Source organism: Nyctereutes procyonoides, unplaced genomic scaffold (genome assembly GCF_905146905.1).
Source record: "Nyctereutes procyonoides isolate TBG_1078 unplaced genomic scaffold, NYPRO_anot_genome, whole genome shotgun sequence".
Classification (NCBI taxonomy): Eukaryota; Metazoa; Chordata; class Mammalia; order Carnivora; family Canidae; genus Nyctereutes; species Nyctereutes procyonoides.
This window is the reverse complement of record NW_026575020.1, coordinates 47892768-47905048: the sequence shown is the minus strand read 5'-3', so window position 1 is coordinate 47905048 and position 12281 is coordinate 47892768. Positions and strand designations below refer to the sequence as shown.

Genomic DNA, 12281 nt, shown 5'->3' with positions numbered 1-12281 from the left:
TGGAAAGCTCCAGAAAGGCAAAGGCCACATCTGCCTCCTTCTCTTCCTGTATTATTATTGCTGGAACAGAGACCCACTCCAATGTGTAGTGTCTTAAACTTAATAGAAGTGGATTTATTACTCATGGAAGAGTTCGAAGCAGACCGTCCTCTTAGCGGGCACCGTCCCTGCATAGTCTGATCCAGGGACTCGGGCCCTTCCTGCCACCCTTCCCTGTGGCTGGTGAGGGAGGGGGCATGGGGCTGGAGGGCGCGCACCCACTTTGTCCAGAAAGGGTGCACAGCACCTCCGCTCGTGCTCCATTCACCAACTTGGTCGCACTACTGCCTCTCAGTGCAGAGGAAGCTGAGACATACGGGGTGGCCTTGCATCCAGTAGGAAGAGGACACGAGTTTTTAGGCCCAGCAGATACTCTGCTGTGTCTGAGCGCCCAGCACCCAGGACGCAGCAGGTGCTCCCTAAATGCAAGTCGCTGTGACAGGGTCTCCCGGAGCGTGGCTCACGAGCCAGGGAACTGGGACACCCCCAGGAGAGTCCAGCCCAGCCCACGCTGCCTCCTCAAGCCTGGAGTTCCTCTTCGGGAGCCCAGAGAGTGGTTCCCCAACAGCCCGCCTCGCTGCAGCTGGAGGGAGGCCAGCCCGTGGGAGGACACCGGAGCGTGCCAAGTGGGAAAGCACAGTTACCAGGAGGCTTCTCTGGAGATGGGCGTGGAGGCGGAGGGATCACGAGGGGAACTCAGAGGGAGGATTATAAAAGCAGGAGGTGGGGGCAGAGCGGAGGGCTGGAGGGGTAGGAGAAGTGTGGAAGTGGTTTGCTGGTGGGTGCCAGAGCACTGGCCAGGGCCTGTGACCCTCGCTCTGCCTTTGGGGCCCCCCTCAAATTCTTATGTCGAAGCCCTAACCCCAGTACCTTAGCATGTGACCTTATTTGGAGGTAGGGCCTTTGCAGAGCTAATCTGCAAAGTGAAAATGCGATCCTGAGGGTGGGCCCGAAACCATAGGACTGCTGCCCCCATGAAAAGGGGAAATTCGGAGGCAGAGCCACCCACAGGGAGAACCCCGTGTGAGGCCGAAGGTGGAAACCGAGGTGGTGCCCCCAGAGCCGAGAGGCGCGGAGATGGCCGGCACACCGCCAGCGCCGGGTCCGCGTCGCGCTCTAACCCATCAGAACCACTTGTAGCTCTGAGAATGCGCCGCATCTTTCTGCCTCCAAAGTGAGGGAGGTGAGGGCTCGGACGCTGAACCTGGGTGGCCTGGTTCGAATCCTGGCTAGGACACTTAGTAGCAAATGGTATTAGTCATCCTATCTACCTCACAGGATTAATAGGAAGGTGAAGTGAGTTAATAAGTGACAGGAGCCGGGGTGCCTTGTCGGTTAAGTGTCTGCCTTCGGCTCAGGTCATGGTCCCGAAGTCCTGAGATGCAGCCCCATGTCGGGCTCCCTGCTGAGTAGGGAGCCTGCTTCTCCCCTCCCTCTCCCTCTCCCTGCTGCTCCCCCGTCATGCTCTCTACCTGCCCCTTCCTCTCAAATAAATAAATATCTTTAAAATAAATAAAAACAAGTGACAGGTGCTTACAATAGAGCCTGGCACATAGTAGGTGCTAAGTAAATCCTGGCTGCTATTCCTACCATGAGGCTAATCCTCTTCCGACCGCCCCACCCATCAGCCTGGCCAAAGCCTTGTTGCCCCTCGGTTCTCCACTTGCTCACAAGGTTCTGAGTCCTTTCTAGAAAGACCTGTATCCTCCTGGAAGCATACAACCGCCCAGCCCTACAAGCTGTTTTCGCCCTTCCCTGACAGATGAGCAGCTCTGGGGAGATGCTGGAGGAGACGCAGTCCTGGTGGGTAGTCGGCACCAGGACTGGGAGACGCGGGCTCCCTCCAAGCTTCTCCCACATGCCCCACCCCCAGATCAGGGCTTGGTCCCTTTGACCCTTGGACCAGGCGGTGACCAGCATATGATGACCCAGCTCACCGCGGCGTACAGTCCCGCGAAACCTCCTTAATTTGGACGAGTTAGGAGACAGCCGCTTCAAATGATCATAAAGTCGATTGGTAGCTGTTTAGAAAAAGAGACGCACGATTGCTTTCCAAGATGATTTAGATGAATCTGCTGGAATGTTTAGGGACACGGGCGGGTCTCACCCTCACCTCCTCCATCAGCAGCTGGGCCTCCTCTCGGCTTTTCCATCGCTCTCTAGACCCGGGAGGGCGGGGATGGCGGGGACGAGGACGTTGGGCTGCCATGTGCCCGAGCAGCCCCTGCAGGGCGGCGTCTGTTCCCAGATGTGGGCCCCCCACTTGAGCTCCCCCGACCCTGACCTCAGCTTTGACCTCCGCCAGAACTTCAGGACAAGAGCCTAAAATCTAAAGCACCTCTGATCCCTTCCCCTGGCTTCCGGCCCCGATCGCCACCCCAGATGATACTCACAGTTACTTCTCCGAGCTTCTTAAGATGTCAAGCGGATGGATTCCGGGCGCCACGGCTCTGCCACCTGCACCCCAGGCATCCCGCGAGCCTCTTCTTTAAAATGGAGCAAAGAACTTTCCTGTGAAGGCCGAATGCCCCGTCTTTCCGAGGTGGACCTCTGCAGTGCGGCCCGTGGGGCAGGCCTTCCAACATCTCTGAGCGCCTTCCTTCCCTCTGCAGAGGAGCGTCACTGCAAAGATGAGATGGGCTGATGCACCGAACGGCCTCAGCACTTACCTTTCCCACTGTCGCCTGAGCCCCGGGCTTGCATGCAGGTGGCTCATCTTGGGTGGCCGTCCTAGGGAGCGGACACGGTGGCAGGGGCGGAGGGGTGGGGGCTGGGGAGAGGGAAACCAAGACAGAGGGAAAGCCAGTGGCAGGGGCATGGCTGAGCAGACCATCACTTGGCTCCGTGCTCTTGGAACCCGTCCCCAGAAGTAGGACCCCCGGGAGGGAGGATGGGCACATTCATCCAGCAGCTTCCATCCACCAGCTCAAAGGTTACCCTCATCCCTCAATCTCCCCACTCCATGCATGGGTACGCAGTGCGGCTCCCCTGGGGCAACCTACCCAGTGCCCTGGGCCAAAAGCCAGAAATAGTTGGTACAGCTGAATGGAGGTATCGGCAGGTGCCACCTGCGCGGAGCTGGCCGCCGCACGGGTGACTGGCTGGAGCAAGAAGGGGGCAGAGGTATGAGGTGGGGCAAAGGGTGTCTGTGCTCTCGGGAGGTGTTGGTTGCTGCAATTAAAGTTTGTGAGGGTCGAATGAAGTCATACTTACGGAAATGCTTTGCACACGATGGAGGAGTACATGAATGATCACCATGTTGTCACCCTCTAAGTCCCTTCTCTAGGATTCTCCTAATGACAATAGACCTCTGAAGTGGCCCATCATGGGGGCTTATGTCAGAGGCTGGCCCTCCTGAGATGACCCACGCAGCGACCGACTCCTCTCGCTTTGCGGGGGCTTTCCTGGTGGTAGCCTGGAAAGTCCTACCTCCCCATAACCTCCCAACACCCCCCCAAGTCGTGGGGGGCTGCCCACCCCGACGGCATAGAGGGGCACAACCCGGGCATGAGCAGCACAGCACAGAGGGGACGCTCACCCACGAGAGGCTACAACGCCGTCCACAATGCTCGCACCCCCCCCCCACCCGGTTCCACACCCCACTCACCAGCTCAGCCACATCCGAGCGCACTCGTGGTCATTCCAGAAGGACCATCACATATTTGCTAAAATCAAAGTCACCGGTGCTTTGCTTTCTTTTGGTAAAGCCCTACTGCTTCATTTTCAGACCCTGCAAAAAAAATTTCAGAAGAAAATGTAAAGAAGAAAATGTTAATTCGCTCATAACCCTATCACCCAGAAGTTAAACGCTGCACATTTTTAAGGTTCTTTCTTTCCAGATGTTTCCTATGCCTTTACAAATACCTTTAACAAAAGCGGTCTATGATGGACGTAGACGAATGGCTGTGTTAACATATGCACGCACTCTTATCTTTTCTGCACAAAATAGTCCTCGAGTCTTAGAGTAGGAGAGGCTCCCTCCGGCCCAGTTCCTGAGTTTTATAGATGAAATAACTTGCCTGGGCCCATGTGATGAACAAAGTCTCTTCACACCAATGGTTTCCTGACCCTCAGGAAGGATTGATTGAGTCATCACAGGCCAGTGACCTCAGGAATGCCTCAGTATTCCTGCAATGTGGCCTGTCCAGGATCTCATAATTAACCACCCTAAATATCACTTAATAGATAACGTGGCAAATAGCCTGTTCGTGGAGAGAGAGAGGACGTGAAGTGGATTGGAAATGGCTTTCTCTCTTACCTCTCACATCAGCCAGTAATTTTCTCCCTATCAAATGCCTTGGGCCAACACTAACAAAATTAAATTTGACAGGGATAAATGTGAAGTCCCTAGGAATAAACACTCCATTCAACAAAAGCAAGTTGGGGAAGGTGAGCCAGCTCTTGAGAAGAACTCCTGAGAGCCGGAGTTGACACCAGGTCCCATTAACAGAAGCATAGAGTCCAGAGGAGAGGAGGGAACAGCCCCGCTGTGCTCTGAAACGTTGGGTTTGGTGGTGGAAGCTGTGTTTCTGGGCACTGAGAGTTGGAAGCTGACCCAAAGAAAGGAGCTAGGCTAGAGTAGTCTCTTGGAACCATCAATAAAGAAAAGACTAAAGGAATTGAAGATGTTTGACCCAGAGAAGGCATTCATTTAAGGGAAATACCCAAATCCTTGACTCTAGGGGAAGGGAGCAACCTCTTTCACTCTCCATGCACCAAAAACAATGGTGCCTTCTTCACAGCCCCCCTTTCTTTAGACTAGGGCTGATGGGGATGGGGGTCAGGCTTCCTGCCTGTTGATGAGGCCTGCAAGGGGAGTGGGCTGGTCTCAACTGTCGGCAGCTGTAGGCCATCCTTTGTCCTCAGCTTTGGGCCTCACCTGCAAATCCTGGGCAACTGGAAAAGTAGCTTTTTGCTTCCATCCTGTCAGACACAATTCTTCTCTTCAATGACTCGAAGGGTCCGCGCATGATAGAGATTCTTTTATTCCCAGGGATCATGTGTAGCACCGTGGATAGAGTTTTATGGAGTTTTTTAAGTTCTTGGGAACTTCAGAGTTAGAGCTGTTTAAAAATGGAACGCCTTGGGGAGGTAATGAGGTCCCCGTGGCTGGCAGTTACCAAAATGGGAGATAATCAGGAGAGGATTCAGGGCCTTGATGGGGACATGTGCCAGATGGCTGCAAAGTTGCTTTGGACGCCTGAGCCTGAGAGACCGCGTGAGTCTCCTTCCAGCACACTCTGACGACAGGGGATGGAAACCTGACTCCTTAGCCTTTGCCTACAGGCTCTCGTACTGGACCGAGGAGCAGGACAACAAAACACAGTCTCGAGCAGGACACCTTCTCCTTCCTGTAGGGCTGCACTCCACCCATGGCATCTTCTCCCACACACAGCACAACACGTGTCTGAGCTCCTAGGACCGCCGTGACACGTTGTCACAAACCGGTGGCTGGGAACGACAGACATGCTTTGCCTCAGGGTTGTGCAGGCCAAAACTCCAAAAGCAAGGCGTCAGCAGGGCCATGCTCCCTCTGAGACTCTGGTAGGATCCTTCCTTGCCTCTCCCTGGCTTTAGGTGGTTGCGGGCAACCCTTGGCATCTCTCGGTTTGTAGACGCGTCACTGCGGTATCTCCTTCTGTCTCCACGTGGCCTTCTCGCTTGTGTGTGTTTGTGTCCACATTTCCCCCTTTTTTTTTTTTTTTAGCATCAGGACACCAGTCACTGGATTCAGGACCCACCTGAATTCAATGTGACCTCTTTAAGACCCTAGTTCTAAATACAGTCACATTCACAGGTACCAGGGGTTAGGCCTTCAGTACATCTTTCAGGGGGACATAATCCAGGCCACAACAATGTCCATGCATGTCTGTGCGTAAGAGCTTGATGTGGAGGGAGGGGAGAAAGGAAAGAGAAAGGGGTCAGTGCACCACTGCATGCATGATTCAATGTATCTTTGAGCATAACTGTACTCTGTGGGATCTACAGTGTGTGCACACAGCCCCAAGGAAGGGATTTTTTTGGGGGTATAGTTGAATTGATAAACCATAACTCTGGATGGCTAGGCAGTCACTAAGAACAATGGGTTTTCAAAAACAGTCGATATGTCAGTGTGAGCTCTACTTACAATTTCCATTAAATATAAAATCTCTCTCCTAAATGTAGAGTGGAGGTTAGCAAAACATATGCAAGGAGCATTTGGAGCAAAGGTATCCATATGCAAGCTAACAGTTCAAAACCCGAGTTTTATTTTCAGATTGAATATATAAATATTTTTCTTCCCTCATTTCTGCCAATGCATATTTTCCTTTCACGTTATCAGTGCTGGAGCAAGCCTTCTTGTCCTAGACTTTAGGCTGTTTCTCCCTAGGGGTTCTAGCAACTGTTGGATTAGTATCAACTTATTTTTTGTTACAAATAGACAAAAGGGTTTTGGGGTTTTTTTAGTTAAATCTATAGGTAGAAACCTGGAAGGATAATTGTACAGATTGCTTAAGATTCTAAGTGTATTTTTTTTATTAGTTTCAGAGGTAGAGCTCAGTGATTTATCAGTTGCATAGAACACCCAGTGCTCATTCCATCACGTGCCCTCCTTAATGCCTGTCACCCAGTCACCCCGTCTCCCCGCCCCTCTCCCCTCCAACAACCCTCAGTTTGTTTTCTAGAGATCAGCATCTCTCATGGTTTGTCTCCCTCTCTGTTTTCACCGTATTGCGCATACCGTTAAATGAAAGAAAAAAAAAACAGGTTATGGATTGAAGGGCATTGTATAATTCCATTCAAAAAATGGGCATCCTTGAAATCAGGTTTATCAATCTCTTGTAAAACTAACCTATCGTATGACTCAGCAGTTGCACTCCTGGGGATTTATCTCAGAGAAATGCAAACTTAGATTCACCCCAAAACTTGTAGGTGAACATACACAACAACATTATCAGAAATAGCTGGACATCACAGGCGTAATTGCTTCTTAGAATCTGACGTCACAAACCATGGTACACCCCATGCAGTGGCGTAATCCTGGGCAATAAAAAGAAACAGTTTATACACGTAATAATGTGGATGAATCTTAAGAGAGTGATGCTGGGTGAAAAGAGCCAAACCCAAGGCTTATATGCTGTACGATTCCATTTATAGAAAGAACATCCTTGAAATGACAATTGTGCACAAATGGAGAACAGCTTAGTGGTCGCCCTGGGTCAAGGAGGGTCAAGGAGGAGGCAAGAGGAACGTGGGTGTGACTCAAAAACAGGAAGGGTCCTCCAGCTGGTGGAAATGTTCTATATCTTGACTTTGGCCGTGACAGCATCCTGTTGTGATTCTATAATTTTGCAAGATGTTACCATTGAGGGAAAACTGGGGGGAGGGAACATGTATTATTTCCTACAACTGCCCGTAAAGGTATCATTACCTGCAAATAAAATGTTCAATTAAAAAGTAATTGATGGAGGGAGCACCTGGGTGGCTCAGTGGTTGAGCATCTGCCTTTGGCTCAGGTCATGATCCCGGGGTCCCAGGATCGAGTCCCGCATCGGGCTCCCCATAGGGAACCTTGCTTCTCCCTCTGCCTGTGTCCCTGCCTCTCTCCATATATCTCATGAATAAATAAAATCTTTTAAAAAATAGATAAATAATTTTTAAAATGTTTAAAAATTGGGGGGAACCTCACAAACGTGTACGTGTGTAGGTGTGCATACAGACAAAGATGTGGGAAGATACACATGGTTGGCCTCCGAAAAACAAGTCTGAAGAGAGATTATTTACTTTTTCCTTGTCACCCCCTTACTATTTGACTCATTCCCACAGCATGTGTGACTTGGTCAGTTTGTTTAGGCCCGTGATGTGGCCCAAAAGAGAGGTGAGTGGGGAGGGAGGAAGGGTAGAGAGCTTCACCTAGCCCACCCATGCCTGGAAAACACTAAGTCTGTGATCCCACGAACATCCAGATTCTGGAGTGTGGGAGCCCAGAGTGAGGGGAGGGCTCAGCCTTTCCAGAATTTTCTCTGGCTCCCTGTTCTCAGAGTGACTGGCCCACTCTGGCCCCCATGGGGCCCACCTCCTGGCCATCCTGACACCAGTGCGCCCTCCTGCTCTTTCCTGTCACACAGCTTCTGCTGCTTCTCTACCTACCCAGGCCCTGAGTAGGGACCCACACGGTAGGGGTGGGTGTTTCCTGGACCTGGTGGCAGCGAGCCTTCCCTGAGCCATCACTGGGGCCAAGACTCGTCTGAGGGCCTTTCAAGTGTTGCCTCTTGGGATTCTTCCAACATCCGTAGGAGATAGAGCCTGTGGCCGTTCCCATTCTACAGATGAGGCCATGGGGTTGTTCTTGCTTAGCCTGCACAGCGAACACTGTCGGAGCACGTCCTGCTCAGGGCTTCACGTCCGAGACCCCCCCCATTCCCTGACCAAACCCGGCCTGCACACCAGTGGGCCCTCGAGGCCCAGGGCCTTCAGGAAGCAGGGGTCTTCACCCAGCACCCGGCTTCCCGGAGGCTGCAGCTAAGGAACCCGGCCGAGCGGAAGGCCTGGGGAGGCAGCTGGGAGCCCGCTACCGGGTAAACAGGTGGGAGTGGGGTGGCCCGAGCTTGTCAGTGGCCCCTCTCCTTTGGAGGCGCCGAGAGATGGATGCCGGGCTGGCGCAGGCCTGGTGCCTCACGTTGTGCCTCCACCCGAGAGGTGAGGCTGGGCTGTGGGAGGCCAGCAGGACGCTGGCAGCAGCTGCAGAACAAGAATTGGCCCCAGTTGGAAACCGCCCCAGCCCCAGCCATGCAGTGTTGTCAAGAGCTCCTTGCAGAAGCAGGGAGGCTGAGCCGGGCACGAGGGGCTTGGCTGGCAGGGCAGGGCCTGACACCCCATGCGCCCTGCTCCCCACCTGCGTCCAGTTCTGTGCTGGGCATCCCCAGACTGCAGGGCAGCAGGGGCTGGGAGAACTGGTCAGAAGCTTCTGGAAGGGAAGGCTGACCTCGCCTCCTGTGGTTACAAAATGACCCAGGGTGTCCTGCCTCCCCCTCTGTGGAGGCAACTTCTCAGAGTGGGGAAGGGAAACCAGGCAGGAGGCCGTGTCAACCTTTCCAGAATTTTCTCTGGCTCCCTGTTCTCTCCCCTCCATCACACTGAGGGGATTGGAATCAGGCTGCCAGCTGTGCAGATATAGTGTGTGCGTTAGGAGGGACTTAGAGCTGTTTAAGGGAGAGGGAAGACACCGGGGCGGATTTCAGCCGGACTCACCTGCCCCAGACCCAGGCCCTCCCCCCACACAGGTGCTTCTGAGTCCAGCCACTGACCTTCCCACCACTCCCCAGGTTCTGACCCCAGCCCTGCGTTTCCTCAGCTTCCTCTTCCTCCCAGAAGACCCCCTCTCGCTGGGAATTTGTTCCCAGGGGCAAATTCTTTGTGGTTTTTCAAGATGACTCTGGACAGGGGATCGCATGTCCTGCGTGTTCTTGATGGTGGGCCTCTCGCTTTTACAGGCGCCCAGCCGCCCAGACGAGGCCCCTAAATGAGATGGTCACCTTCGGGGTCCCCTCTCTGTGGGCGCGCCAGGGCCGGCCGTTCTCTCTCCTTGCCCGGGGCCTGCACACATGCCGTACGCCAGTCCCGAGTGAATGGGCCCGTGAGCCCCTGGAGCATTTACGTTCTTTCCCTCTTGCTCTTTCTCTCCAGGAATCTATAAAGGCCACTGCTTCCGGATCAATCACTTCCCAGAGGACAATGATTACGACCACGACAGCTCCGAGTACCTCCTTCGTAAGTGTCAAGAATCTTCCACTCCCTTGGTGTGCGTGGAGCGGGGAGGGGTGCGGGTAAAGGGGGTGCTGTTCTCTGGATGCCCCTTCTCTCCCTTTCTGATTCAGAATTGTTAGTTCAGAGGAAGGACTTTTGTCCAGCGCTGCCATGACATGCTGAGGATCCCAGCGGACTCACTTGGGGGATAGGCCCATGCCTGGGGAGACTGAGGCTGAGGCGGAGCAGATGGAGGTGTGGGCACCCCTCGCGCCAGGGCTGCTGGTCATGGCTACTTTCAGAGTCGCTGATCACTGCCGCTGGGCCTGGGGTGAGGGTTAAAGGCATAGGCTTGCCCCGGCCGAGCATCCCTGGGGGGCTATGTCACCCCAAGGACATTGCCGTGCCAGCACTGGACCTAGCCACCCCCCCCCCCACGCACCCAGCATTTCCATTCTGGAAAAAAAACACACACCCCACTGGTGATCTGCAGGAGAAGGCACGGCGGGTGGCAGACGCGGGCTCCGATGGGTGGGCCTTACTGGCTTTCAGCGTCAGCGGGGGGAGCCACGGCCTCCGCCCCGGCCCTGGGTTCGGTGGGCCCCCAGATTGGAAGTCACAGCATATACTGGACGAGGACAAACCCCATCCCACACCTTAAATCTGGACCTCATCCCTCAGCCTGTGAACACCTCCTTGGGAGGACGGATGGAGGCGCAGCTGGGGAAGGTGCGTGGAAATGGAAGAACAGCACGATTTTGAAGCCACTTTCCCCCTCACATTAGCTAAGATGCACACAGAGCTGCTCACAGCATCACCCCCAGGGGACCAGGTCTGGCTTCATTTATGGAGAATCGATACCAGCCTCCTCAGGGGGAGCATAATTCACTCTGCACCTGCTTAGGGATCTTTTTTATTTTTTCTAAGAGAAAGGACTTTGGTTCTGAGTCATCTGGTGAAACAGTGCAGCGTGTGGTTCCCATGGAGCCTGGGGAAGTGTTGGGCTGCTCTGGCGGGGCCCAGGGTCTGAAAAAAATTGGCCAGATCTACCTCCCAGCCGTCCTCCCTCACCTTCTCTTCTTCCTCCTGCCTGTCCTTTCTTTCTGCTTTCTGGAGGCCAAAAATGAAGCAAGCAAATGATAGTCCATAGGGCCACCTCAAAGGGCCACGCAGCCTACGTATGGCTCAAGGAATGCCACTTTCATAGACTATGGTATAAATGACACCCTTGGTGTTGTACAGTGTGTAGCCTGAGCAGCCATCCAGGGCAGCCCCTGGTTGCTCAGCCCGGCTGGGATGGCTCACCTGGAAACCAACCCTGACTCAGAACCTGCCATTCTCTGTCCTACTCAAGGCAATCGGGGGGTTCTTGAGGCTCTGAGGGCAGATTTGCCCTACTGACCATCCCTGGAGCTGTGAGGAGCGAGACACAGAGACACAAACCATCCCTTCCCCATTTCCTTCTTGAACTTACTTTATGGACATCGGCACTGGCTCTTCCTCTATTCCTCCCTGCCCTCGTTCCCTCTTCATCCCCAGAGCCCTGCAATCTCTTTCTGGATTATTCTCATGACCATCAGTCCAGATATCAGACGATGTAGCTCTTTGCGGTCCCAGCAGGAAGCAGATGCTTTGCTCAGATGGGGTGACCGAAGGGTATCCAGTGAAGGACTGTTTGCAAAGGTGTGGGCAGGGTATAAGAAAACTTGCCTGGATGGTGAGGACACCAGCGCCAGCAGTGAAAGGAGCCCTCACTCCTGGGCATGAGCAGGGGAGGAAAGCAGGTCTGGGAGCTTGGAAGAGAGAAGCGGTGAGGACGGGGCTGCCTGGCAGGAGCGGTGGCTTTTAGGAAGGAACGCAGCCGCCTCACCGCAGCCCCAGGGAGGAAGCTGAGGGGCCAACACTCCCGCCTGCACCCTCCTCCCATCTGCAAGGCTTGTGCCTCCCGGGGGCCGGGGCAGGATCAGAAAGCTGGAGCAAGGATCAAGAGGGGCTAATTGGGATGTGCGGCACTACCCGTCTAGGGTCAGGCTCCTGCGGTCCTCAAACTCCACCCGTGATGCCTGAGGTTGGGGGGCATGGGGGCTCGCGGGGGCCCAGCAGCGATTTTCCCAAATTGATGGTGACGGCTGAACATCAGCCAAAGCTCACTTGGGAAGGAAATGCGTTCCTCACGTGTGTGCACCGTGGGGGGACCAGCGGGTTCATTCATGAGCGTGGAGATGCCCAAGGAAGAGAAGAGGTGACGGCTTCGGGGCCTGCAGCTCCAGCTGCTGAGGCAACTGGGGAGGAGGACAGACCTAACTCTCCCACAGGGAGGTGGTTTTTTCCACTCAGGGGCTGCAGAAACAGGGGACCGGCCCTGAAACGAGGCTCAGAGTGCAGGTACCTGTGAGCTTCAGCCAGAGGAAGCAGGCGACATCCCGGGACAGGCCATGGTCATGGTCGCCATGGCCATCCCCCCTGATTCCCGGTATTCGGTCCTCTGGTCCCCACACTGTTGTGATCCTGACAAT

The 12281-nt window shown here is 54.2% G+C and overlaps 1 protein-coding gene and 1 long non-coding RNA gene across 2 annotated transcripts in view; one reads left to right on the top strand and one right to left on the bottom strand.

Annotated features, from left to right (window-relative positions):
• CACNG4 (calcium voltage-gated channel auxiliary subunit gamma 4) overlaps positions 1 to 12281 on the top strand; it is a 60742-nt gene that overhangs the window by 38049 nt on the left and 10412 nt on the right. The window contains exon 2 of the mRNA XM_055316201.1: positions 9706 to 9789. Within this exon, the coding sequence (XP_055172176.1) occupies positions 9706 to 9789 (84 nt within the window). The remainder of the gene's footprint in view (positions 1 to 9705; positions 9790 to 12281) is intronic.
• LOC129503802 (uncharacterized) lies at positions 2485 to 3986 on the bottom strand. Its single transcript, XR_008663247.1, has 3 exons — positions 3904 to 3986; positions 3647 to 3769; positions 2485 to 2661 (listed from the first exon to the last, which is right to left on the bottom strand). It is a non-coding gene; the product is annotated as an uncharacterized LOC129503802 (long non-coding RNA).